The sequence below is a fragment of the Melanerpes formicivorus genome, unplaced genomic scaffold (assembly GCF_026170545.1).
Source record: "Melanerpes formicivorus ecotype bairdi unplaced genomic scaffold, bMelFor1.0.p_v2 SCAF_39, whole genome shotgun sequence".
NCBI classification, from domain to species: domain Eukaryota; kingdom Metazoa; phylum Chordata; class Aves; order Piciformes; family Picidae; genus Melanerpes; species Melanerpes formicivorus.
Genome location: NW_027142391.1, coordinates 2,878,021 through 2,905,634, shown reverse-complemented (window position 1 = coordinate 2,905,634; position 27,614 = coordinate 2,878,021). Strand labels below are relative to the sequence as shown.

At 53.2% G+C, this 27,614-nt stretch overlaps 1 protein-coding gene across 2 annotated transcripts; it reads left to right on the top strand.

The window, feature by feature from the left end:
- The first annotated feature begins 514 nt into the window (after positions 1–514).
- Positions 515–27,575, top strand: SCNN1D (sodium channel epithelial 1 subunit delta). Of its 2 annotated transcripts, none has more exons than XM_068158283.1 (13): positions 515–991; positions 12,899–13,239; positions 15,132–15,375; positions 16,370–16,563; positions 17,632–17,735; positions 18,585–18,748; positions 20,331–20,429; positions 21,449–21,566; positions 22,435–22,513; positions 23,988–24,045; positions 24,896–24,951; positions 25,470–25,545; positions 26,192–27,575. In XM_068158283.1, exons 2-13 carry the CDS (start codon positions 12,914–12,916, stop codon positions 26,600–26,602), a joined length of 1,929 nt encoding a protein of 642 aa, XP_068014384.1. In that variant the 5' UTR covers positions 515–991; positions 12,899–12,913; the 3' UTR covers positions 26,603–27,575. The 2 variants fall into 2 exon arrangements, with proteins under 2 accessions (XP_068014384.1, XP_068014385.1); XM_068158284.1 differs by lacking the exon at positions 515–991 and adding an exon at positions 5,758–5,850.
- The last annotated feature ends 39 nt before the right edge of the window (positions 27,576–27,614 follow it).

Sequence of the window (27,614 nt, the reverse complement as noted above, 5' to 3'; positions counted from 1 at the left end):
ATCCCTGGAAGTTTTGAAGGCCAGGCTGGATGTGGCACTGGGCAACCTGCTGTAGTGTGAGCTGTCCCTGCCCATGGCAGGGGGATTGGAACTGGCTGAGCCTTGAGGTCCCTTCCAACCCTAACATTCTCTGATTCTACCACATTCCACCCAGCAGGTCTGGCAGCCTTTGCAGCACCTCCAGCTGCTTTGGCTAGATGCAAGCCAGTGCACACCAAGGCACACCATTGCTATCCTATTTCTGCAGGCATAGCTCACTGTGGTCCCAAGATAGAAATTCCCTCAGCCATGGCTCAAAAAACCACCAGACAAGCCAAGCAGTGAACGGTGGCAGCCCCAGAAGACACTTTGGTGAACACAGCTGCAACCCAGGAGACAAAGAAAACACCTGAAAACCAGAGTCAGTTCAGGAACATTTGGGGCAGGATTAAAAGGAGACATTAAGCAACGTTTGGAGGCTCTCCAGGGCAGGGACTGCTTTTGTTCTGCCTCTTGCATAGGACTGAGCCAAGCTGTCAGCACTACCACAGCGCATCTGAGCGCTGCTCCTCGCTCCCAGCGGGCCAGCAGGGAGCCAGCTTTGTGTCCTGCTTTGAAAAGACAACCAAGTGGCTCTGGCTAGGAAGAGCTGGGGGAAACTACAGGAGGCAGAGCCTGCTGCATGCCAGCTCAAGTCCATGCACAGCACAATGCAGAGGGAAGACTGGGAGTTTCCTCCTCCTAGAGCTGCCCACAGAAGTTTGTGGGAGGAGGAGGAGGAGGAGGAATAGACTGGCTCATCCAGTGGCCATGAAGAAAGCCCTGTGAGGGAGTTTCCAGCAAACCAGAGGGGACAAGCCACAGACGGATTTCAGGGAGAGGAAAGCTGGATGGGGATGCTGCTGCCCTGTGTCACGAGAGAAAATGTGGGAAGATGGTTTGGCAGAGTAACCTGGAGCTCTCCAGGAGCATAAACTCCATTCATGCAGCAGCAGCAGCAGCAGCAAGTGACGTGAGTAAAGCAAGGCTTGCTAAAGATCAAGGTGCAGCTGTGGCTTTGCAATGCCTGCTGGAGGCAGGAGGGTGCAGGATCTGCTGCATGGCCCTTCCACTGCTCGAGGGAGGGGGTGCCAAAAGCTCCTTTGCTCAGCTCAGACTGAAGAACAGCACAGAGGAGGGGAGCTGGGGGGAAAGTGGAGAAGCTCCAGGAGGCACAGAGGAGCTGAGGGATGAGAGCAGATGATGAGGCAGTGGTGTGAGAGAGCATGGCATGAAACAAAAGCAACAAAGGAGAAAGTTAATGGCTGAAAAGTGAATGACTGCAAGTCTGTGTGGTCAGTGGGCAGCAAATGCCAGGGAAGTTTGCCCTGTGGTATGGCAGCAGGGAAAGCTGCTGGAAATTGGAGGGGATGGGGAGGGCCTGATGGTTCCTTTCAGTTTGGTAATTCATTTCAGGCCTCTCAGCTGCAAGCAGTTTTTTAAGCAGCTGGGAAAGTCTTCCTGAAGGAGGAGTTGAAGTGTCCTCTCTTGCTCCTCTGAAAGCCCCAAAGTGTGATTGACATGATTAGGAAAGGCATTCTGATCTGTCTGGTCAGACTCACCTCCCTGCCCTTCAGTGTTCTCACCAGATGTCCAGACACTGTGGCACCTCTTGGTTGGGACATCTCAAATGAGATTGAGCAAAACAGTCACTTTTGAGCTCTGGAGGGCTAGCCAGGCCCAGCAGGAGGGGCTGGCTGCAGATCATTGCTGAGCTTCTCCTCTTGAATCGCTGACTCTTTCACTCAAGTTCCACCTCAACAGGAGGAGAAACTTCTTTGGTGTGAGGATGCTGGAGCAGGCTGCCCACCCTCTCAGGTGGTGGAGTCTCCTTCTCAGGGGACTCTCAAAACCTATCTGGAGTGTCCCTGTGTGACCTGCCCTGCTCTGGCAGGGGGGTTGGACTCAATGTTCTCCTAGAGGGCCCTTCCAGCCCCTGCCATTCTATGGTCATAAGGGGCAGACAGTGAATGCTCTGCATGCTGGATGTTGGCTGTGCTGCTCCTCTGCTAAGTGTCCACTGAGAGCCAGAATCAGTGTGAGGAGAGAGGTTTGCTCTGTGAGAGAGGTTTGCTCTATAGGAAGCAAAACTTCTCCTTGCAGCAGCTGTAAGAAAACAGTCAAGGACTTAAAAAAGGAACGAGGCTGCCTGGTGGTAGCCTTCCCTAAGTGCCTGAGTCCATTCTGCAAGCAATAGGAAGCCCCTGAGTAACTCTTTTGCAGCTGAAGTCTCTTCTCTCTGCCTGCAGGAGACTCTTTGTGCCTCTCTGCTGTTACTCTGGGCTGGTGCTGATATTAAGGCACCTACCCAGAGCCACATTTGTACACTCTGAGGTGGCATTTCTTCTGATTCTCCCAGTCTGTCTCAGCACTCTGTCAGCTAGGAGAGGGCTTTATTGTCAGCCTTTTGAGCATGCACAAAAATCAAGGCTAGTGCAGAGCCAAGGATCGGGGATGGGCTTTGTACAGCTCCTTTAGAATGTGACAGCAGAGTTAGGCTGGAGGAGGGCAGAGTTAGACTGGAGGAGGGCAGAGTTAGACTGGAGGAGGGCAGAGTTAGACTGGAGGAGGGCAGAGTTAGACTGGAGATTAGGAAGAAATTCTTTCCAGTGAGGGTGGGGAGACCCTGGAACAAGTTGCCCAGGGAGTTCCTGGATGCCCCCTCCCTGGAGGTGTTCAAGGCCAGGCTGGATGAGGCTTTGAGCAACCTGGGCTGGTGGGAAGTGTCCCTGCCCATGGCAGAGGGGTTGGAACTGGATGATCTTGAAGGTCCCTTCCAACCCATTCCATGAATCTACAAATCAATAAATCTGTGACAGGGGGCTGGAAACTTCCAGTGTGGGAAGCATCCTTCTGTGGAAAGATGTCCAGAGGGTGCCTTCAAACCACTGACACTTACTGCTGCTCTCTGGGGGGGGGGGGGGGGGGGGGGAGGGCGTGCAGTGCTCTCCCTCCTTGCCTCCACTGCAAGCAGCAGGAGCACCAACAAACATTCCCTGATCCAGTGGGAAGAATTAGAGCATAGCCCTTGGTTTTTTGCACCACTGAAACAGGACTTTATCATGAATGTTATCACCCAAATCTCCTTCCAAAACCCCAGTTTAGTTAGTTAGTTAGTTAGTTTGTTTGTTTGTTAGTTAGTTAGTTTTCACCAGCATAAAAGTTCTCTGCCTAGCTCAGCTTACAGGATGACAAGAGCCCAGCTCCTAGGATGACAAAAGCCCAGCTTACAGGGATGACAAACCAGCAAGTGCCAACAGAAATGGTGATCTTGCTCGAGGGACAGCCCTGTCTGCACATCCAGTTCTTCTTCTCCATTTCCTGCAGGAAAAATTCCTGCCTGGCTCAAGAAGGTTTTGTTCTGATGTGCTGCCAGCGAATCCCTGCGCCGAAGCCTGCAGCCATAATGAAGCAACAGAGTTCTGCCTGGTGCAGGTCTCATTGTGCAACCATTTCATTGTCAAGGATTTTATTGTTGCCATTTGCTGTTGCACAATGTCAAATGAAGGGAGAGAGAGAGAGAGAGAGAGAGAAAAAGAAGGGTGGGGGACAAAGAAGTGGATGTGACAGAGGCAGGTTTTTGGTCTAAGGGTTTTGAAAGGAGAACTTCACTCAGCAGCAGCTCAGCACTCGGTGGGAAGTGGCTGTGCTGTAGGAGGTCACTCAAGAGCCAGCTGGAGGTTGTCTTAAGCAAAAGTTTCATTCTCCCACCCCAAAAGGTTGGCTCTTTAAAAGGTTCAGACCGTTTTCCAAACACTTTGGGGTGTTTCCTTTGGGGTCTAAAGCCAGAGAAGTGAACCACATCCCTAGCAGCTGGCTGACAGCAGTCACATCCTTTAGAGCAATAGGTTTGAACCTTGGGATGGATCTGCTACAGGCTTGGATCTTCTAACAAGAAAATCCAGCACAAAGCACTGGTTAAAAGTTTAAACAGGCTTGAAACCCAGCCCTGGAGATTGAAACCCAGCCCTGGAGATTGAAACCCAGCCCTGGAGATTGAAACCCAACCCTGGAGATTGTAAACCCAGCTGTGGTAGTTTCAGGCTATGCCTTTAACATTTTCCTGCTTTTCTGCTCAAGATCTGTGAAAAGATGGTAAAGGCATAGCCTAAAACTGCCACACAGACCTCAGAGGTTGAAACCAAACCCTGATCTTTGTCCTTTCTCCCTCCTCTGTGAATTCAGTCCATTCTCTTTGGTAGCTGAGAGCCTTTCCCTACTCCCCACCTAAGAGCAAATCCAAGCCGTGGTGGAAGGCAGGCAGGAGCTCTGCTGCTCTGATCTGGAGCTCTGAACATCAGCCAGAGCCAGAGCATGAACATGTTCATATCACCAGCTGCTTGCAAAACCACTTGCAGAGCTGTTTTCCAAGCAGGCTGATGTCAGTACCAATGATGCAAGCCACCAGAGGTGATTGTGTTTGAGCAGCCCCAGAATGATGAATCTGCTGCTGCTGCACTGCTTCTGCAGACTTCTGCAAGCTCCAACTCCACAGGGGATTACAAAAGCAGGGTGTTCTGCTCTGCCTCTCCCCAGCTGATTGAAGTCTCTTTCCCAAGTCCCAAGGGAAAAATCCTTGCTGGCTTGTGGGGGTTGCACGCCAGGGGATGAGCAATGTCCTTGGGGAAGCAGGAAGGAATCCACTGCCACGTGTGTGCCCTCAACAGAGCAGCTGATCACTTGAGATTACACTGAGGTATGCAATTCCTCAAGCACACCTTTGGAAACCTTTAATGGCTTCAATTAGCACTGATCATGCAAGCCTCCAGAAACCAGGAGAGGGAGGCAGAATGCTGCTTCCTTGTGGTGGGAAAGTTCGGGGTGGGGAGAAGCTCAGCAGAACTGGAGCAGTACTCCAGGTGGGGTCTGCTCTGCTCTGCTGAGACCCCACCTGCAGCACCGTGTCCAGTTCTGGACTCTCTGCTACAGGAAGGATCTGGAGGGGCTGGAAGGTGCCCAGAGAAGGGCCACGAGGATGAGCAGAGAGCTGGAGCTGCTCTGCTGTGAGGACAGACTGAGGGAGTTGGGGTTGTGCAGTCTGGAGAGGAGAAAGCTCCAAGGAGATCTTCTTGTGGCCTTCCAGGATCTGAAGGGGGCTACAAAGAAGCTGGGGAGGGACTTTTGAGGGTGTCAGGGAGTGATAGGACTGGGGGGGATGGAGCAGAACTAGAAGTGGGGAGATTGAGATTGGCTGTGAGGAAGAAGTTGTTCCCCAGGAGGGTGGTGAGAGCCTGGCACAGGTTGCCCAGGGAGGTGGTGGAAGCCTCCTGCCTGGAGGTGTTTGCAGCCAGGCTGGAGGTGGCTGTGAGCAACCTGCTGTGGTGTGAGGTGTCCCTGCCCATGGCAGAGGGGGTTGGGACTGGCTGAGCCTTGAGGTCCCTTCCAACCCTGACAGTTCTATGATGCTATGATCCATGGTTACTTCCCTGGGTAGATGTAGAAACTGTGGCTCAAAAGCTGTTCTAGCCTCTGGGGGGGGGAACCCCACCAAACAAAATAACCCCCAAGAATCAACCCCCACACACACCCCAGCACCACTCAAGCCTACCTTAACTCGAGCATAACCTCAATGTTAACTTGTTTGTCCAGTTCATTTCCCCTCCCATTATTCCTTGGATCATACCTTGAACAATTTGCATGATCTGTTGCTGAAGTCCTGCCCCTCTTGATGTCATCAATTTGATCCATAAAGGCTGGACAGCTCCCAGGCTATCTCCAGTTAGAAAAGGCAACTGGAAAGCTGTGCACCAAGGCTTGGCTTCTGCTCAGGGGAAGGCTGAAGGCTGACTTTGGTGGCTCCCCCAAGGACTCAAAGATAGGCTCTCTGCCAAGGTACTGTGGGGGGGATTTGGGGGGTTTGGTCTTAATTGTTCTGCTGTGTGTTTCTGTTGATGTGTCTGACTGGGGTTAGGAAGAAGTTCTTCCCCAGGAGGGTGGTGAGAGACTGGCACAGGCTGCCCAGGGAGGTGGTGGAAGCCTCATCCCTGGAAGTGTTTGCAGCCAGGCTGGAGGTGGCTGTGAGCAACCTGCTGTGGTGTGAAGTATCTCTGCCTGGGCAGGGGGATTGGAACTGCTTGATTCTTGAGGTCCCTTCCAACCCTGACAATTCTCTGAGTCCATGTGTGGCTATAGATCCCTGGGCACATGGGTAGGTGTTTGGCTGCAGGACCTTCACTTGTCAGTGTGCAGGATGTGCTGAGCCTTTTGCTGCTGTGATTATAGACAAACTCCTCCAAAGACTCAAAGATAGGATCTCTGCCAAGGTACCGAGGGGTGCCTGGGGGGTTGGGCTCAGTTGTTCTGCTGTGTGTTTCTGCAGATGTGTCTGACTGGTGTTAGGAAGAAGTTGTTCCCCAGGAGGGTGGTGAGAGCCTGGCACAGGCTGCCCAGGGAGGTGGTGGAAGCCTCCTGCCTGGAGGTGTTTGCAGCCAGGCTGGAGGTGGCTGTGAGCAATCTGAGCTAGTGTGAAGTATCTCTGCCTGTGGCAGGGGGGTTGGAACTGGCTGATCCTTGAGGTACCCTTCCAACCCTGACAGTTCTCTGATTCCATGTGTGCCTATGGATCCCTGGGCACAGGGGTAGGTGTTTGACTGCAGGAGCTTCACTTCTCAGCGGTCAGGCTGTGCTGAGCGTTGAGCTGCGGTGATTAGAGACAAACATGCGCTTGAGTGCCGCTGCTTTATGACTTCCACTGACATTCTAATGACCTGCAGCCTCTCTCCAGGCTCTTACCGCCGGCAAGGGGTCACTCTTGCTGCTGTTAAATGTCTTGCTAAGTCCCTGGCTTCAATTGCTGCATTAAAGAAATTAGTGGTGGGCTGAGCTGGGAAACCAGCAGGGAGAGGATGCTCTGCTCCCCTGCACACCGGTGGGTTTTGAAAGGTTCCCTCTGGGGCTTTGCTTTTTGCTATTTGTTCAGTTGTTTGGCTTGTCTGCCTGTCTTTCCCTCTGTCTTTCTCTCCTCTCTGTCTTTCTCTCCTCTCTGTCTTTCTCTCCTCTCTGTCTTTCTCTCCTCTCTGTCTTTCTCTCCTCTCTGTCTTTCTCTCCTCTCTGTCTTTCTCTCCTCTCTGTCTTTCTCTCCTCTCTGTCTTTCTCTCCTCTCTGTCTTTCTCTCCTCTCTGTCTTTCTCTCCTCTCTGTCTTTCTCTCCTCTCTGTCTTTCTCTCCTCTCTGTCTTTCTCTCCTCTCTGTCTTTCTCTCCTCTCTGTCTTTCTCTCCTCTCTGTCTTTCTCTCCTCTCTGTCTTTCTCTCCTCTCTGTCTTCCTCTCCTCTCTGTCTTCCTCTCCTCTCTGTCTTCCTCTCCTCTCTGTCTTCCTCTCCTCTCTGTCTTCCTCTCCTCTCTGTCTTCCTCTCCTCTCTGTCTTTCTCTCCTCTCTGTCTTTCTCTCCTCTCTGTCTTTCTCTCCTCTCTGTCTTTCTCTCCTCTCTGTCTTTCTCTCCTCTCTGTCTTTCTCTCCTCTCTGTCTTTCTCTCCTCTCTGTCTTTCTCTCCTCTCTGTCTTTCTCTCCTCTCTGTCTTTCTCTCCTCTCTGTCTTTCTCTCCTCTCTGTCTTTCTCTCCTCTCTGTCTTTCTCTCCTCTCTGTCTTTCTCTCCTCTCTGTCTTTCTCTCCTCTCTGTCTTTCTCTCCTCTCTGTCTTTCTCTCCTCTCTGTCTGTCTTTTATCCTATGCTTTTTCATTCTAGTTACCTTAAGAATGCAGATTCAAATGGTAGGAATGAACAAGCAGGAGCCTTGAAAACCCAGACAGAGACTCTGCAAGCTGTGGGTTGGATGTTTCCCCATGAGGGCTGCCCAGGGAGGTGGTGGAAGCCTCATCCCTGTAGGTGTTTGCAGCCAGGCTGGAGGTGGCTGTGAGCAACCTGCTGTAGTGTGATGTGTCCCTGCCCATGGCAGGGGGGTTGGAACTGGCTGAGCCTTGAGGTCCCTTCCAACCCTGACAATTCTATGGCTCTATGATTTTTAGAGTCCAAATTATACATGGGGTGCTTGATAAGTGTGATTTAGCATGCACTTTTGCCAACTGTTACCTTTTAATCTCCTTTTCCTCACTTAAAGCCAGGCTGAGCAGTGAGGTGAATGCAGCAGCACAGAATTAAAGGGCCCTGCTTTAGCCTCACACAATTTTCTGCCTAAAGCTGTGAATATTTAAGGACTTGTTCAGTTTAGTCCTTCCTGTGCACTGCAGGCTTATTTTCATTTGCTCTTGTGGAAATAAAATGGGAATGAAAGATCTGAGTAAGGTCAGAGAATCAGAGCACCACAGGACCACAGCATCAGGGCACCACAGAACCAAAGACCCACAGCATCAGGGCACCACAGACCCACAGCATCAGGGCACCACAGACCCACAGCATCAGAGCACCACAGACCCACAGCATCAGAGCACCACAGACCCACAGCATCAGAGCATCACAGGACCACAGACCCACAGCATCAGAGCACCATAGAACCACAGCATCAGAGCACCACAGACCCACAGCATCAGAGCACCACAGACCCACAGCATCAGAGCATCACAGGACCACAGACCCACAGCATCAGAGCACCATAGAACCACAGCATCAGAGCACCACAGACCCACAGCATCAGAGCACCACAGACCCACAGCATCAGAGCATCACAGGACCACAGACCCACAGCATCAGGGCACCACAGCATCAGAGCACCATAGAACCACAGCATCAGAGCACCATAGAACCACAGCATCAGAGCACCACAGACCCACAGCATCAGAGCATCACAGGACCACAGACCCACAGCATCAGGGCACCACAGCATCAGAGCACCATAGAACCACAGCATCAGAGCACCATAGAACCACAGCATCAGAGCACCACAGACCCACAGCATCAGAGCACCACAGACCCACAGCATCAGAGCACCACAGACCCACAGCATCAGAGCACCACAGACCCACAGCATCAGAGCACCACAGAACCACAGAATCAAAGCACCATAGAACCACAGACCCACAGCATCAGAGCACCACAGAACCACAAACCCACAGTATCAGGGCACCACAGACCCACAGCATCAGGGCACCACAGAACCACAGAATCAAAGCACCATAGAACCACAGACCCACAGCATCAGAGCACCATAGAACCACAGCATCAGGGCACCACAGACCCACAGCATCAGAGCACCACAGAACCATAGACCCACAGCATGAGGGCACCACAGGACCACAGACCCACAGCATGAGGGCACCACAGGACCACAGACCCACAGCATGAGGGCACCACAGGACCACAGACCCACAGCATCAGAGCACCACATGAACCATAGACCCACAGCATCAGGGCACCACAGAACCATAGACCCACAGCATCAGAGCACCACAGAACCATAGACCCACAGCATCAGGGCACCACAGATCAGAGCACCACAGACCCACAGCATGAGGGCACCACAGGACCACAGACCCACAGCATCAGAGCACCCCAGACCCACAGCATGAGGGCACCACAGGACCACAGACCCACAGCATCAGAGCACCCCAGACCCACAGCATGAGGGCACCACAGGACCACAGACCCACAACATCAGGGCACCACAGAACCATAGCCTGGTTTAGGTTGGAAGGGACCTCAAAGCTCACCTGGTTAAAGGCTGGGCATAAAAACCAGCCTAAGAATTTCAGCTGGGAAAACAAGAATGTGTCCCCAGAAGGGGCAGCAAGGCCACCATGGCTTCCTCCCTGGGGTTACCAGGCAGCTCTTTGGGACTGGAGAAACATTCAGGTGTAAGGCTGGCTGGGAAGAATTTGTTCAGAGCATGGTGGCTCTGGGGGGAAGTAGCAAATAGCTGCAGGAGAAGTGTTTGGGGGGGGGGAATGAATCCTTCCTTTCCCACTTTCATTCTTTACCCTTTTTTTCCCTTCTTTTCCTTTTCCCCTGCTTTTTTTTCCCCCTATTTCTAACTATTTCACTCTTTATTTGAGTATTTATTTATCTATTTAACTCCCTGTGCTTGGGCCATGGCAAATGCACCCAAGAAGTGGGATGGATTCTTGGTCCTTGCTTGATTAGCAAAGTGCAGAGGAGCTGCACAGCCCTTGGAGTTGATTTTGTGCTGTGGTTAAAGAGAAAATGCAGCTGTGGCACCTGTGGTGGGGCTTTGGGGGTAATACCTTGTGATGAACTGGGGTTTCCTCATCACAAAGTACACCTTTTGGGGGCCTGTTTTAAAGCTGATCTTGTATATTCCTCTCTTTTTTGGGAGGGGGAAGGCTTACTCCTGCTCTTTCCAGCACTGAAGAGGTTGACTTAGCAGCTTGGAACTCTCAGATATCCTTCCACATGAGGTATCCTGTTCCAGGGAACTGTGAAGTAAAGCTGGTTTGAAATGGAGAGGTCTGGTTGGAGGTGATCACAGGGCAGGGCACCACTGTGTGTGTGCTGAGCTGTGGTAACCTCACACAGCCACCACCAAAGCCCTCAAGGTCCATAATTCAGTGATAACTTGGATTTCATCAGCCTGTAGCCCACTTGCAACCACTCTGGAGCTATTTGTTCACTCCTTGGCTTCAAAGCTCTCTTCCTGATTTGGAGTTAAGGTTGAACCAGAAGGTTGTACTCAGTAAACCTCTCTTAATAGCATAATAGGTGGGGTGATTCAGAGAGTGCTGTAATGTTGGAAACTCAAAGCATTACAGGGCTTGCTCTCATGTTCAGTGAGTGGAAGTATGTCAGCATTAACCCTGTGTCCTAATCTGCTGCTCAGACCTAGGAAGATGTCCTCAGTCTGTGCTGGGTGAAATCTGTGAGCATAAAAGAAGTCCTCAGTCTGTGCTGGGTGAAATCTGTGACCATAAAAGAAGTCTTCAGTCTGTGCTGGGTGAAATCTGTGGGCACTAAAGGTGTCCTCAGTCTGTGCTGGGTGAAATCTGTGGGCACTAAAGGAGTCCTCAGTCTGTGCTGGGTGAAATCTGTGGGCACTAAAGGAGTCCTCAGTCTGTGCTGGGTGAAATCTGTGGGCACTAAAGGAGTCCTCAGTCTGTGCTGGGTGAAATCTATGGACACTAAAGGTGTCCTCAGTCTGTGCTGGGTGAAATCTGTGAGCATAAAAGAAGTCCTCAGTTTGTGCTGGGTGAAATCTGTGAGCATAAAAGAAGTCCTCAGTCTGTGCTGGGTGAAATCTGTGAGCATAAAAGAAGTCCTCAGTTTGTGCTGGGTGAAATCTGTGACCATAAAAGGAGTCCTCAGTCTGTGCTGGGTGAAATCTGTGGACACTAAAGGTGTCCTCAGTCTGTGCTGGGTGAAATCTGTGGGCACTAAAGGTGTCCTCAGTCTGTGCTGGATGAAATCTGTGGGCACTAAAGGTGTCCTCAGTCTGTGCTGGGTGAAATCAGTGGGCACTAAAGGAGTCCTCAGTCTGTGCTGGGTGAAATCTGTGGGCACAAAAGAAGTCTTCAGTCTGTGCTGGGTGAAATCTGTGGACACTAAAGGTGTCTTCAGTCTGTGCTGGGTGAAATCTGTGGGCACTAAAGGTGTCCTCAGTCTGTGCTGGGTGAAATCAGTGGGCACTAAAGGAGTCCTCAGTCTGTGCTGGGTGAAATCTGTGGACACTAAAGGTGTCCTCAGTCTGTGCTGGGTGAAATCTGTGGACACTAAAGGAGTCCTCAGTCTGTGCTGGGTGAAATCTATGGGCATAAAAGAAGTCCTCAGTCTGTGCTGGGTGAAATCTATGGACACTAAAGGTGTCCTCAGTCTGTGCTGGGTGAAATCTGTGGGCACAAAAGAAGTCCTCAGTCTGTGCTGGGTGAAATCTGTGGGCACAAAGGAAGTCCTCAGTCTGTGCTGGGTGAAATCTGTGGGCACTAAAGGTGTCCTCAGTCTGTGCTGGATGAAATCTGTGAGCATAAAAGAAGTCCTCAGTCTGTGCTGGGTGAAATCTGTGACCATAAAAGAAGTCTTCAGTCTGTGCTGGGTGAGGCACTAAAGGTGCCTTCAGTCTGTGCTGGGTGAAATATGTGGGCACTAAAGGTGCCTTCAGTCTGTACTGGGTGAAATCTGTGGGCACTAAAGGAGTCCTCAGTCTGTGCTGGGTGAAATCTATGGACACTAAAGGTGTCCTCAGTCTGTGCTGGGTGAAATCAGTGGGCACTAAAGGAGTCCTCAGTCTGTGCTGGGTGAAATCTATGGACACTAAAGGTGTCCTCAGTCTGTGCTGGGTGAAATCAGTGGGCACTAAAGGAGTCCTCAGTCTGTGCTGGGTGAAATCTGTGGGCATAAAAGAAGTCCTCAGTCTGTGCTGGGTGAAATCTGTGGACACTAAAGGAGTCCTCAGTCTGTGCTGGGTGAAATCTGTGGGCACAAAAGAAGTCCTCAGTCTGTGCTGGCTAAACTACCTCAGCTTAACTAATGTTCTAGTTTGTATCCTCCCACTAAGAAGAGTCTGGACCCATCCCCCGGCTGAGCACTGAGCAGATCCCCCCCTCAGGCTGCTCTTCTCCCGGCTCAACAGCCCCAGGGCTCTCAGCCTTTCCTCCACACAATGCATCAGCGTGGAAGGCTGCTGCTTAGTGTTCTTGGAAAGAAGCAAGCCGCACAGCAGGGCGTTAGTCACTCGGCTTCGCATGGCCCTGCCGCCAGAGGAGGCAGCGTGTGTGTGGCAGAGCGTGTCACGTTGCTTCAGCAGCAGCACATTTGACCTCCATGCCCCTTCCTGCTGTCCAGGCTCTGGAAGGACAGATGAGTCTCAGCTCACAGTCATCCCCAGCTCTTGCTAATCACAAAACTCCTTGGCAGCCTGCTTGCCACAGCCCTGCTCTGCCGGCCAGAGTGTTCCAGCAGCTGTCTCTTAAAGGCGCAGCCTGATCGGCCACAACGCGCTAAGCTGATTGATCGGCTGCTGCTTTTCTCTTTTTGTGTTGAGCAGAGAGAGACTTAGAGGATGGAGGAGCAGGAAGCAGCAAGAGGAGAAGAAGAGGAGAAGGAGGAAGGCTTGATTGAGTTTTATGATTCCTTCAAGGACATGTTTGAGTTCTTCTGCAAGAACACCACCATCCACGGCACCATCCGGCTCGTGTGCTCCGACAGCAACAGGATGAAAACAGCCTTCTGGACTCTGCTTTTGCTGGCCAGCTTTGGCATCCTGTACTGGCAGTTTGCCCTCATGTTCAGCCAGTACTGGGCCTACCCTGTTGTCCTGACCATGTCAATGCACTCAGAGGCCAAGATGTTCCCAGCGATTACCATCTGCAACCTAGACCCCTACAGGTAACGCGAGGGATGCGGCGCAGCACCAGGCTGGGCAGGGTTGGGTTGGGAGGGACCTTTAAAGGTCTTCTGCAGCAAGCAAGGACATCCCCAGCTAGAGCAGGGTGCTCAGAGCCCCATCAAGCCTGACCTTGAATGTCTCCACCAAGCCCCCTGGGTGACCTGTCCCAGGGTTTCACCACCCCCACAGCAAAGAACTTCTGTACTGGTTTGGTTGGACTCTGTCATCTCCAAGATCTTGCCCAACCCCAGCTGCTCTGTGATTCTAGGGAGCTGTGCTTTGCCCTTGGCTCTGCTCATGTCTTCAGTCACAGGGGTTCAGGAAGGGTCAGCAACCTTCAGGCTACAGCCTGGAGGAAGCTGCAGGTCTCTCTGCCTCCCAGAGGTGGAAAGGGACCGTTGTTACTTCCAGACTGGTTTCAGGATAAGATCTTGTTGGGAGTTGAGCAAGAGCATGTAGCAGTTAATTTCAGGCACTGAGTCAGGAGAGAGGGAACTCTGCCTTGTGACTTGCTTCAAGCTGCTGGGCTGATGCTGTGCTCTGATAAATCCCTCCCTCCCCTGGCCAACCTGCCTGCTGCGTGCAGCCCTTCCTAAAGGAACAGCTGATGGGCTGGAGTGATGCACGCTGGAGCTGAGTCTGCTCCATGGCCTGAAGGACACAGTAGAACTCCTCCAGAAGCCAGTGTGGTTCTGTGAGGCTCACACAGCAAGGGGGAGAGGCAGTTACTGAGCTGTTCCAACTGATGTGCAAAAAAGGAATGCTGTGATCTCCTCCCAGTCCTGGTCCAGCTGGCTGCCAGGCAGCCCAGTTTGTGCAGCTGGTGATGATGCACAGCTTCAAGTCCTGAGGTTTCCAGTGGAGGAGCTTAACAAGGGAAAATTTGGCTGCTGGAGCCCCTAATGATTTATTGAAGCTGCATAGACACCATGGAGACACTGATGGAGACCTTCTGGTGGCCTTCCAGTATCTGAAGGGGGCTACAAGAAAGCTGGGGAGGGACTGCTTCCAAAGGCATGCAGCAGCAGGGCAATGGCTTTAATCTAGAGCAGGGTAGATTTGGGTCAGACTCTAGGAGGAAGCTCTTCACTATGAGGGTGGTGGAACACTTGGAACAGGTTGCCCAAGGAGGTGCTGGAGGCCCCATCCCTGGAGACATTCAGGGTCAGGCTTGATGGGGCTCTGAGCAACTTGGTTTAGTTGGGGATGTCCCTGCAGAGAGCAGGGGGGGAGTTGGATTGGATGACCTTTAAAGGTCTCTTCCAAACCAAACCATTCTATGACTTTATGAGTTGCTGGCTTTTCTAACACAGACCCCAAGCTCTGCAGGGCCCAGGAGAGAAGCCTTCCCCCACACATGGAGACTGGAAGGGTACCTAAGAGCATAGAATTGTTGAGGTTGGAAGGGACCTCAATCACTACCAGCTGCTGTTGGAAGGCAACAGACAATGGCCCAGCTCCACTATCACCTGGAAAGCTTGGACCAGTGTGGTGGGTCCTTGGGATGATCCTTGGGGTCCCTTCCAAGCTGGCATTCTGTGAAGGCAAGGAGCAGTTGGAGAGACCTTCTGTCCTCCAACACATCTTGCACAGTCTTGGGTGGGCTGAGTATAGAATCAGAGGACTGTCAGGGTTGGAAGGGACCTCAAGGCTCAGCCAGCTCCAACCCCCTGCCATGGGCAGGGACACCTCACACCACAGCAGGTTGCTCACAGCCACCTCCAGCCTGGCTGCAAACACCTCCAGGCAGGAGGCTTTCACCACCTCCCTGGGACACCTGTGCCAGTCTCTCACCACCCTCATGGGGAAGAACTTCCTGAGGTCCTTCTCTTAGACCAAAGTGCTTTGGTCTGAGATCTCCACAGGTGAGGACTGTCTGTGCCCCTTGCAGGTTCGGCCTGGTGAGTGAGCACCTGGTCCAGCTGGATCGCATGGCGGAGCGGTCCATCGCCTTCCTCTATGGCATCAACACCTCAGCCAGCCTGTCCCACCTGCACGAGGGAAACGTCCATGTCCAGGACCTGCCTGACATAGGCAACCTCAGCAGGTCTGGCTTCAAGCTGAGCCAAAACTTCCCACTCCTTAGAATGCCTGACAGGGCAGGGAAGAAGCACGCCAGCGTGGGCTTCAGGCTGGTAAGTCTCTGGCCTCCTTCAGCCTCTGCCCTGGGTGGTGGGTTGAAAAGTCCCCTCCCTCCCCACATTAAATTTGCCAGCCCAGCCCAGCTGGATGCAAATGAAGCTGTGTGTGCAAGCAAGACTACAATCCACAGTGAAATGTAGTGGATGGGATGGGATGGGATGGGATGGGATGGGATGGGATGGGATGGGATGGGATGGGATGGGATGGGATGGGATGGGATGGGATGGGATGGGATGGAATAGAATAGAATGGAATGGAATGGAATGGAATAGAGTGGAATGGAATAGAGTGGAATGGAATAGAGTGGAATGGAATAGAGTGGAATGGAATAGAGTGGAATGGAATAGAGTGGAATGGAATAGAGTGGAATGGAATAGAGTGGAATGGAATAGAGTGGAATGGAATAGAGTGGAATGGAATGGAATGGAATAGAATAGAATAGAATAGAATAGAATAGAATAGAATAGAATAGAATAGAATAGAATAGAATAGAATAGAATAGAATAGAATAGAATAGGTTGGAAAAGACCTTTGAGATCATCAAGTCCAACCTCTCACCCAACACCATGTGATCAACCAAACCATGGCACCAAGCACCCCATCCAGTCTCCTCCTAAGCACCTCCAGGGATGGGGACTCCACCACCTCCCTGGGCAGCACATCCCAATGGCCAATCTCTCTTGCTGCTCTCTTCTCCTGCCTCTTTTCCCCTGCACTCATTCCCCTGAGGTGAAGCAGCACACCCAAGTCAGCTTCCAGGAGGGAAGGTGCTTAGCACACAGCAAGATGACCTCCACAGGCCCCTTCCCAACTCAGCCATTCTGTGCTTCTGTGACAACTCCAATGATCAGAGAAGATCATGTCTGAAGAGAGTAGAGGTCCCTCTTGTCCCTGTATCCAGTATTGCCCTTACTCCTCATCTCTGGTACCCTTAGCCTGTCATATCCTGGCTGTGCTGAGTGGCTCCTCCTCCTCCTTCTCTTCCAGTGCAATGCCACAGGTGGGAACTGCTTCTACAAGACCTACTCCTCTGGGATGAATGCAATTCTGGAGTGGTACAGGTTCCACTACATGAACATCATGTCCCAGCTGCCAGTTATAATCAACATCTCTGACCATGAGGAGCAAATAGAAGACATGGTCTACTCCTGTCAGTATGATGGGGAGCCCTGCAGACCCAGGTATGGTTCTTCTGGAGGTGGGGGTTGGGATTTCAGCAGGACTCAAGGGCTTGGGAGGCTGAAATGGAGCCCTGGACCTGATGGCATTCTGCCAGGCTTGGCCCTGGGTGGAGTGAAAGGAAGAATCATAGAATCAATAAGGTTGGAAAAGACCTCAGAGATCATCAAGTCCAGGCTGGCACCCAACACCTCCTGACAACTAAACCATGGCTCCAAGTGCCACATCCAATCCCCTCTGGAACACCCCCAGGGATGGGGACTCCACCACCTCCCTGGGCAGCACATTCCAGAAGCCAATTACTCTTTCTGGGAAGAACTTTCTCCTCACCTCCAGCCTGAAGCTCCCCTGGCACAGCTTGAGACTGTGGCCTCTTGTTCTGGGGCTGCTTGCCTGGGAGAAAAAACCAACCCCCACCTGGCTACAACCTCCCTGCAGGGAGTTGGAGAGAGCAAGAAGGTCTCCCCTGAGCCTCCTCTTCTCCAGGCTAAGCAGCCCCAGCTCCCTCAGCCTCTCCTCCCAGGGCTGTGCTCCAGACCTCTCCCCAGCCTTGTTGCCCTTCTCTGGACACCTTTAAGTCTCTCAATGTCCTTCTTAAACTGAGGAGCCCAGAACTGGACACAGGACTCCAGGTGTGGCCTGAGCAGTGCTGAGCACAGGGCACAATGACCTCTCTGCTCCTGCTGGCCACGCTGTTCCTGATGCAGGCCAGGATGCCCTTGGCCTTCTTGGCCACCTGGGCACACTGCTGGCTCCTGTTCAGCTGCTCTCAACCAGTACCCTCAGGTCCCTCTCTGCCTGGCTGCTCTCAGCCACTCTGCCCCCAGCCTGTAGCTCTGCCTGGGGTTGTTGTGGCCGAAGTGCAGCACCCAGCACTTGGACTTGTTCAGTGCCATCCTGTTGGCCTCTGCCCATCTGAAGACCAAACTTTCTCCATCAGGCCATGGGGCTAGGACCTAGAGATTAGCCTTGGAGCTGTTCTCCTGCTCATGCCCACAAACACGAAGCACATCCTACTGAGAGGCCAAGGCTACACTCATTAAACCCCTCCAAATCTCTCTTGCTTTCAGTGACTACATTCACTTTCACCACCCAGTCTTTGGAAGCTGCTACACCTTTAACAGCCAGGGAACAGACTCCTTCTGGACAGCTACAAAACCAGGAATCCCTTATGGTATGGTACTGGGCACAGGCTGGGGACTAGAGCTCATTGAATCTGGCTGTGCACTGAATACATCTTCTGTGCCTGACTTAGTGACAGAGCATCATTGGGTCCTACAATGGGTTGGGTTGGAAGGGACCTCAGAGGTCATCTCCTCCAACCTCCCTGCCATGGCCAGGGACACCTCTCAACCAGACTCAGCTGACCAAGGCTTCATCCAACCTGGCCTTGAGCACCCCCAGGGAGGAGGCAGCCACAAGCTCCCTGTGCCAGAGTCTCACCACCCTCCTACTGAAGAACTTCCTCAGCTCCACTCTAACCCTGCTCTGCCTCAGCTTCAAACCATTCCCCCTTGCCCTGTCTCTAGACACCCTCAGGGAAAGTTCCTCTGCAGCCTTCCTGCAGGATCCCTTCAGGTGCTGGCAGACAGCTCTGAGGTCCCCCTGGAGCCTTCTCTCCAGGCTGCACACCCCCAGCTCCCTCAGCCTGTGCTCACAGCAGAGCTGCTCCAGCCCTTGGATCATCTTTGTGCCTTCTAGAACCCTTCTGGAGCCCTCTCCTGTGGTCTGGGGGCACAAATTCTGTCCTGTATTTGCTTGCTTCACCAACCACCCCTGCCTGAAAGCCATCTCAGCCACACTGCAACTTAGAGCAGGCAGAAGGTTGCTTTGTCAGGCAGGAGATTATCACAGCTTGGGAAGAGGCTGAGGCAGCTGCTACCTGAGCACTCACCAGGCCTGTGAGGAAAAGGGAAATGGGAGCTCAGGCTGCAATTTGCTGAGAGCTGCTGGTGCAGGCTGTGATGGTGTTCCTCCTTTGCCCCCCCCAGTAAGGTGTTGCATGCTTGCCTTTGGTTCACAGGACTTTCCCTCATCCTGAAAGCAGAGCAGAAGGACCACATCCCACTCCTGTCCACAGTAGCAGGTGTGAAAGTGATGATCCACAACCACAACCAGACTCCATTCCTTGAGCATGAAGGCTTTGACATCAGACCAGGCATTGCAACCACCATAGGCATCCAGCAGGTTAGCCTCTTGCTCCAGAGCTTTGCTCCTGGCCCTTCTGCTTGCAGGAGGTAGTGAGGGGCAGGTCACTGGCTCAGTGGATGTGTGGGACTCTGGTGTCTGCTTCCTGACTGTGCCTCTTTGTTGCTGCAAGCCTCTTTTCCCTCTTCCCTGCTCTCAGCTTCCCATGGGGGCAGCAAGATGGTTCCCATTGTGCCAGGGGCATTTTGCTCCTCCATGCATTGGGGCTTGGCCTGGTTGACTCTGAGGCTCTTACACCTCTTACACCTCACAGCATCAACCAGGTTGGAAAAGACCTCAGGGATCATCAAGTCCAACCTATTAACTAAGACCTAACACCTCCTGACAACTAAACCATGGCTTCAAGTGCCACATCCAATCCCCTCTTGAACACCTCCAGGGATGGGGACTCCACCACCTCCCTGGGCAGCACATCCCTATGGCCAATCTCTCTTGCTGGGAAGAACTTTCTGCTCACCTCCAGCCTGAACTTCCCATGGCACAGCTTGAGGCTGTGTCCTCTTGTTCTGGTGCTGGGTGACTGGGAGGAGAGACCAACCCCCACCTGGCTACAACCTTCTTTCTTAGAATCACAGGATAAGGATAGGATAAGGATAGGGATAGGGTCAGGATAAGGATAGGATTAGGATTAGGATAAGGATAGGACAGCATAAGATAGAGATGGGATAAGGACAAGGATGGGATTAGGATAGGATAGCATAGGATAGGATAGGGATGGGATAAGGATGGGGATAGGATAGGGATAGGATAAGGATAAGAATGGGATTAGGATAGGATAGGGATGGGATAAGGATGGGGATAGGATAGGATAGGGATGGGATAAGGATAAGGATGGGATTAGGATAGGATAGGATAGGGATGGGATAAGGATGGGATAGGATAAGGATTAGGATAAGGATTAGGATAAGGATAGGATAGGATAGGGATGGGATAAGGATGGGATAGGATAAGGATTAGGATAAGGATTAGGATAAGGATAGGATAGGATAGGGTAGGGTAGGATAGGATAGGATAGGGTAGGGTAGGATAGGATAGGATAGGGATGGGATAAGGATAAGGATAGGATAGGGTAGGGTAGGATAGGATAGGATAGGGTAGGGTAGGATAGGATAGGGATGGGATAAGGATAAGGATAGGATAGGGTAGGGTAGGGTAGGGTAGGATAGGGTAGGGTAGGATAGGATAGGATAGGATAAACCAGGTAGGAAAAGGCCTTTGAGATCATCAAGTCCAACCTATCACCCATAGAATCAATCAGGTTGGAAAAGACCTCAGAGATCAAGCTCCAGCTGTGCACAGATGTGTGTGTCAGGATGAGAACAAGCACCCAGAGGGGACTTAGCTCTTTCTGGCTCCTTGCTGGCTGAGCCACTGCTGCCCATGAGCACTCTCCTGCCTTGCTCCTCTTGCTCCACTTGCTTTGTGAGCCGGATACAGCTCAGCTGCCCCCAGCCGTCCCTATGCTTCCCTGGGCTTTGTCGCTGTGACAGAACGAAGGGAGCTCTGGAGACCATCTGGGGCAAAAGAAAGCTCCTGAGCCCTCCCTGCTCTGTGCCCGCAGGATGAGGTGAATCGCCTGGGTGGCAACTACGGGAAGTGCACCACCGATGGCCGCGATGTGAACGTCAAGCTGCTGTACAACAACTCCTACACCCTGCAGGTACAGCCCGAGTGGCTGAGGCACCGTGGGGGAAGGGCAAGCAAGTCACCCCTCGGGCCCCAAAGAGCCCGTGCAGGTTCATCGCTGGAGATGACAGAGGCACTCCTGCCCCTCTCAGGAGCAGCTCACAGGCTGCTGTAGCTTGGGATGTGTTCTATCAAGTGGGGGACTGTGGTGGGTTGGAATCCCCTCCCCAGCATTAACTCAGGGAGGGACTGAGGTGGGTTGGAATCCCCTTCCTCAACATTAACTCAGGGGGGGCTGTGGTGGGTTGGAATCCCCTCCCCAGCATTAAATCAGGGGGAGACTGAGGTGGGTTGAAATCCCCTGCCCAACATAACTAAGTGGGGGACTGAGGTGGGTTGAAATCCCCTCCCCAGCATTAACTCAGGGGGGGACTGAGGTGGGTTGAAATCCCCTCCCCAACATAACTCAGGGGGGGACTGAGGTGGGTTGGAATCCCCTCCCCAGCATTAACTCAGGGAGGGACTGTGGTGGGTTGGAATCCCCTCCCCAGCATTAACTCAGGGAGGGACTGAGGTGGGTTGAAATCCCCTCCCCAGCATTAACTCAGTCCCTGGCATGGGGGCTCTCCCCTCCTTGTAAGCCCCCAGAGAGCAGGCAGGGAGTCAGGCAAGGCAGCTGGGCTCCTCCTGCAGGACCCCCTTGGCCCAGCAGATGTGCAAGTCGTTGCTCCTGGCTCTGGGGGGTTTTGGGGCTGTTTGGTTGGGATGTCCCAGGGGCATGAGGAAGAAGGGAGCTGGGGTCATTCTGACCTCACTAACTTCAACACCTGGCTTAGAGGTATGAAATGAAGGAAGGAATGCAAAGTGCCAACCCTTTGCATCCTCACCCTCCAGTGCTGGCTGCTGGGCTCTGCAGTGTCAGCATCTGTGTCTTGTCTCCTGGCAGCTGCATGCTGCACAATGAAGATTTGGGCAGCTGGGGCTTTCTGGCTGATCCAATCCTCTGTGTGTGTGTGTGTGTGTGTGTGTGTGTGTGCCTTCTTTGTTCTCCAGGCCTGCTTGCATTCCTGCTTCCAGCACATCATGGTTCAAAAGTGTGGCTGTGGCTATTACTACTACCCACTGCCTCCTGGTGCTGAGTACTGTGACTACAACAAGCAGCCTGCATGGGGTAAGAGCAAAAGCCTCTTGCCTTGCCCTTGTGGGAAGGGGACTCCTTCCTGCAGGGGGTCCCTGGTGGCAGGATTCCTCCTAGAGAGTCAGAGAAGCATTAAGGTTGGCAAAGCCCTCAAAGATCATCCAGTCCAACCATCAACCCAACAGCACCATGGCCCCAGGTGCCATGGCTGCAGGAGTTTTGAACCCCTCTAGGGATGGGGACTCCACCACCTCCCTGGGCAGCCTGTTCCAGTCTCTGACCACTCTGTCAGGAGGGAAATTTTTCCTGCTATCCAACCTCCCCTGGTGCAAGCTGAGGCTGTTTCCTCTGTCCTGCCCCAGGCTGACAGGGAAAAGATGCCAACCCCCACCCCACTCCCACCTCCTTCCAGGCCTCCTCTCAGCCTCCTCTTCTCCAGGCTACCCTTCTGCTCCGTGCCTGTGTCCTGCTGAGGCTCTTTCCCTCCCCTCACTGACTCCAGCCAGGTGCCAGGCACCTCCCTGTGGGTTTTGCATGGCTCTTAAGCCAGTGCATTAAAAATGTGAGTGCTATCAAACACCTCCTTCCCAAGGGCATGGATGTCACACCCAGCCCTTCCCCTTCACCAGTCCTGGTGGCTGTGCTGCTGGAAGGCAGAGCTTGGGCTCACTCCTCTGGGTGCTCTGGTTGGCCTGTGCTCAGCAGAGCCTTCCAGGCAAGGCACATGGGTGATCAGCTCAACCATCTGGAGCCACTCCACAGTGAGAGTGAGACCCAGCCAGGTCCCTGCCAGCTGGAAGGGTGCCCTTGGGAAGGCCAAGTGAGGGCAGAGGGTTTGGGGGAGCCTTCCATGTGGGAGCTTCCCACTGCCTGAGTGTGTTCCTCCCATCTCTTTCCCCAGGTCACTGCTTTTACCAGCTCTACAGCAGGCTCAGAAACCACCACCTGAATTGCTTTGACCAGTGCCCCAAGCCTTGCAGGTAGGTCACCAAAGCAGAGCAAAGAAAAGGCAATCCAAGGCAGCTTGCAGGGGAAAAGTGGAAGGGCAGGGAGCTCAGGGAAAGATTGAGGGACCAAGTGCCCCAGGGAATTTTGGTCTTTCCTCAGCCAGAGGCTCTCCAGGTTGATGCCTGCAGCCCAGTGCTGAGGCAGCAGCAGGAGGGCCGCCTGAGGCAGATGAAACAAGGAGCAGAGAGAGGACATTGTCTGAATCAGGCTCAAATCGTTCACCAAGCCCAGCCCCAAGTGCCTGTGGCTGCTTTCCTCCCTCCCCCTTGGTCACTGGAGGGCCATCCCAAAAGGGAAAGGCAGTGTTTTAAAGCCCAGCATCCAAGACTGGGGGGTTGGATGCATCAAAGGGAAGTTGTCAGCATTTAAAAGCCATTTTAGCCTCCCTCCTGACTTGGCTTTCAGGCAAAACCCTCTGGGTTTATTGTGTTTTATTTTCTAAGATGACTTCCAAAACCTCTGATTTTATTTCCTATTTCCTGCCCTTCCCTTTAGCCCTTCCCTGCCCTTCCCTTTAGCCTTTCCCTGCCCTTCCCTTTAGCCCTTCCCTGCCCTTCCCTTTAGCCCTTCCCTGCCCTTCCCTTTTGCCCTTCCCTTCCCTTTTGCCTTTCCTTGCCCTTCCCTTTAGCCTTTCCCTGCCCTTCCCTTTTGCCTTTCCCTGCCCTTCCCTTTTGCCTTTCCTTGCCCTTCCCTTTTGCCTTTCCTTGCCCTTCCCTTTTGCCTTTCCTTGCCCTTCCCTTTTGCCTTTCCCTGCCCTTCCCTTTTGCCCTTCCCTTCCCTTCCCTTTTGCCCTTCCCTTCCCTTTTGCCTTTCCCTTCCCTGCCCTTCCCTTTAGCCCCTTCCCTTCCCTTCCCTTCCCTTCCCTTCCCTTCCCTTCCCTTCCCTTCCCTTCCCTTCCCTTCCCTTCCCTTCCCTTCCCTTCCCTTCCCTTCCCTTCCCTTCCCTTCCCTTCCCTTCCCTTCCCTTCCCTTCCCTTCCCTTCCCTTCCCTTCCCTTCCCTTCCCTTCCCTTCCCTTCCCTTCCCTTCCCTTCCCTTCCCTTCCCTTCCCTTCCCTTCCCTTCCCTTCCCTTCCCTTCCCTTCCCTTCCCTTTTTGCCCCTTCCCTTCCTTTCCTTTCCTTGCCCTTCCTTGCCCTTCCTTTCCCTGCCCTGCCCTTCCCTTCCCTTTTGCCCTTTCCTGCCCTTCCCTTCCCTTTTGGCCTTTCCTGCCCTTCCCTTCCCTTTTGGCCTTTCCTGCCCTCCCCTTCTGCCTTTCCCTTTTTTATTTTACTGTTCATTTTCTTTTCCCAGATGAGTCACAAAGCTCCTTCCAAGCCTTTCAAGAGCTTCCCCTCTAACCTTTTCTTTGGGCAAGCTGTGAGCACTGTTAAACTCCTTCCTGTGCCCACATTTGACTGCCAGGAGTCACAGTGATCACAGTCTCCCTTTTTTCCCTCTCTCTTATCAGGGAATCACTCTACAAGGTGTCTGCTGGGACAGCCAAATGGCCATCAGTGAAGTCTCAGGTAGCCCACACAGCCTACTGCTGGGTTTGGAAGTGCTGCTGTGTTTCCTGTGGCTCTTGGGGCATTAAAATTAGGGGTGAAAACAATGAGTCAGGAACCAAATGGCTCCAAAACCCAGGCTACAGACTACAGGCTGGGGTTGGAGTGGCTGGAGAGCAGCCAGGCAGAGAGGGACCTGGGGGTACTGGTTGACAGCAGCTGAACACGAGCCAGCAGTGTGCCCAGGTGGCCAAGAAGGCCAAGGGCATCCTGGCCTGCAGCAGGAAGAGTGTGGCCAGCAGGAGCAGGGAGGTCATTGTGCCCTGTGCTCAGCACTGCTCAGGCCACACCTGGAGGCCTGTGGCCAGTTCTGGGACCCTCAGGTCAAGAAGGACATTGAGAGACTTGAAGGTGTCCAGAGAAGGGCAAGAAAGCTGGGGAGGGGTCTGGAGCACAGCCCTGGGAGGAGAGGCTGAGGGAGCTGGGGTTGCTTAGCCTGGAGAAGAGGAGGCTCAGGGGAGACCTTCTTGCTCTCTCCAACTCCCTGAAGGGAGGTTGTAGCCAGATGGGGGTTGGTCTCTTCTCCCAGGCAAGCAGCAGCAGAACAAGAGGCCACAGTCTCAAGCTGTGCCAGGGGAGGTTCAAGCTGGAGGTGAGGAGAAAGTTCTTCCCAGAGAGAGTTGTTGGCCCTTGGGATGTGCTGCCCAGGGAGGTGGTGGAGTCCCCATCCCTGGAGGTGTTTAGGAAGAGCCTGGCTGAGGCCCTTGGTGCCATGGTTGAGTTGATCAGATGGTGCTGGGTGCTAGGTTGGACTTGATGATCTCTGAGGTCTTTTCCAGCCTGGTTAATCCTCTTCTGTTCTGCTCTCAAGGACTGGGTCCGGCAAGCTCTGAGGCACGAGAATGGATACAACTCTACCAGCCACAGGTTAGTCACTGCCCAGGTACAGCTCCTAGAGCTATGGCTTAGCCCTCCAGCCTTGCAGGCTTTGTAGATGTTGGGCTGGAAAGGGAGGATGAGAGGAAAATCACCCAGCATGCCAGGCTGGAAGGGACCCCAAGGATCAGCTGCTCCAAGCTTCCCAGGGGGCAGTGGAGCTGCACTGAGCTGGCCCAGCCCCCTGGCAAGCTGAGGCTGAAAGCTGCCCAGGGTAGGGCAATCCACTGCTTGCCTTGGGAGAGGAATCCAACCTCTGACTGTGCTCATGGGGAAACATTTTCTTCTGGGTCATGCCTCATGTGTCCTCACACCACTGTCCAACAGTCTCTTGTGTCACCTTTTCCCATGCTCATGTCAACCACCCTCAGCAAGGAAGCTTGAGGGAGTGCTGAGAGCCATTGCCTAGCACTCAGCATGCAGAGCTGAGAGCAGAATGCCAGCAGGACCTTCCAGACCCTCCCCCCCGCAGCTAACTGGCACCTAACTGCTGCCTTTCTCCCATGCAGGAAGGACATTGCCAAGGTGACCATCTTCTACAAGCAGCTCAACTACCAGGCTGTTAATGAGTCTCCTTTGCTCTCAGTAGGTCAAAGTGTTGTTGCCTCTCATGGGTTGTGGGGTTGGAGGAGAGGGGATGGGAATGGCTCCTCTTCAGGAGGAGACACCAAATCCACAGAGCCATGGAATCATCTTGGTTGGAAAAGGCCTCTCAGATCACCCAGTCCAACCATCAACCCAGCACCACCAGGGCCCACAGTGTCCATGGCCACAGGTTTCCTGGCTCCACCACCCCCCTGGGCAGCCTGTGCCAGTGCCTGACCACTCCTGCAACGAAGGCACTTTGCCTTTTTCCCAATCTAAACCTCTCCTGGCACAGCTTGAGGCCATCCCTTCTGTCACTGGATACTAGGGAGAAGAGAGCAGCCCCCAGCCCACCCCAGCCTCCTCTCAGGGGGTCACAGAGAGCAATGAGGGCTCCCCTCAGCCTCTTTTTCTCCAGGCTAAACAACCCCAGTTCCCTCAGCCCTGTTCCCCAGACCCTTCACATCCCCCAGGACTCTGTGGTGACAGGTTGGACTGGATGATCTTTGAGGTCTCTTCCAACCTTGGTGATGCTGTGATTGCTCCCCTGATGGGAGCTGACTGACCTGCTGGCAACAGGCAAGACTTTGCTGTTCCCAGAGCTCTGCTGGGTGGGATAAACACAACCCTTTGATTCCTTCCACAGGAGAACCTGCTGCTGTCCAGCATGGGAAGCCAGTGGAGCCTCTGGTTTGGATCCTCAGTGCTGTCTGTAGTTGAGATGTTTGAGCTGCTCATAGATACCCTGGTCTTGTCCCTCCTCTTCTGCTACCAAAGGCTCAGGGCAAAGACTTTGACAGTAGCTCACACTCCTACCATCCCCACTGTGAGCCTGACCCTGGAGAACTACAGAGTTGTGCAGGAAGAAGGTGGAAGAGGTGAGGCCTCTGCTCACACTCACCCTTCTGGAGTGGCTGCTGGCAGGGACAACAGCAGCCACCTGCATCTCCAGCCCTTCTCCAGCAAGGTGGAAATGCCAGAGCTTTGCCCTGAAGTGGTGCTGAATGGATTTAGGTACAAGAAGGAGAGCTCTGTGGCAGGGCAGCTGAACAGCTAAGGAGATGTTTGTGTGCAGGGAGAAGTGGGAGGCTTGCAGCTCCCCTCAGGAGCCGACGGGAAGGCTGCAAAGAGAAGGGCTCTGGATCCATCACCTGGGAGCATCTGAGCACCACAGTGCTGAGCCTGGCAGTCCTCTGGAGGAACTGCCCCAAGCTCATTGCTAAACCATCTGTGTGCCCTGGATCCAGACCTCATGCAATGTCCTTTTGTTCCCAGTGAGACCCTGGGGAGGGCAGGACTCTGCTTCTGCTCTCCGGGACAGCTGCTGAGTCCTCATGAAAGCCTGCTCATAGCTTGTACCTGCTAAAGCCTGGGGAGGAAATCAGCCTGTGGCTTCAGACTGGCCCACCCACATTTCAGAAGTGTGCTCAAGAGGAAAGTCAGCCTGGCTGCTCGTGGGAAGAGCTCCAGAGGAGGCTGGGGGCAGCCAGTGCTGCCTGGAGACGACGGAGCTCCGATGGCAGCTTTGCTTCCAAGGCACCTCTCTGGCCTTCACCTCTTTTTGAGGCCATTTCCAGGCCAAGGCACAGAATGCTGCTGCTGCTGCTGAGATGCTTTTGGACTTCCCCCAGCCTATTTCAAGGGGGATTTTATTTTGCCCATCTTGGAGGAAAGAGAAGAAAAGGGCTCAGTGGCTCTGTGAAGCCCCAAAGCAAAGCAGCTGATGTGTTCAGGGGGTCCAACCAGTGCTGCATTGCTGCTGCAGGCAGAGAGGTTTGCAGGCTCCTGCTTGCCAATAACTTATCTGTACATAAAAGAAGACCTTTATTTTTGATGATGATGGTGAGGAGGAGGAGGAGGAGGAGGAGGAGGATGTTTGCACAGAAGCATTTGACTCTGGGCTGAGCTGGGGTGTGACTTTGTGGCCAAGGAGAATGGCAGAAGGAATCAGGGAAGCTTTGTTTTGTAAACTCCCTTTTTGTAAAGTAAGTAAAAGGCTCTGGATGAGAGGCAATGGCTGAGGGCTCAGTTTGGCCTTGTGTTTGCTTGGTTGTTGTTTGCTTTCAACC

Bases quoted from the DNA above. Each gene is read 5' to 3' on its own strand.
- SCNN1D (XM_068158283.1), top strand. From the start codon at position 12,914: ATGGAGGAGCAGGAAGCAGCAAGAGGAGAAGAAGAGGAGAAGGAGGAA. The intron at 21,567-22,434 runs GTAAGAGCAAAA...CTCTTTCCCCAG, and splicing joins CAACAAGCAGCCTGCATGGG to GTCACTGCTTTTACCAGCTC. The intron at 25,546-26,191 runs GTAGGTCAAAGT...TTCCTTCCACAG, and splicing joins ATGAGTCTCCTTTGCTCTCA to GAGAACCTGCTGCTGTCCAG.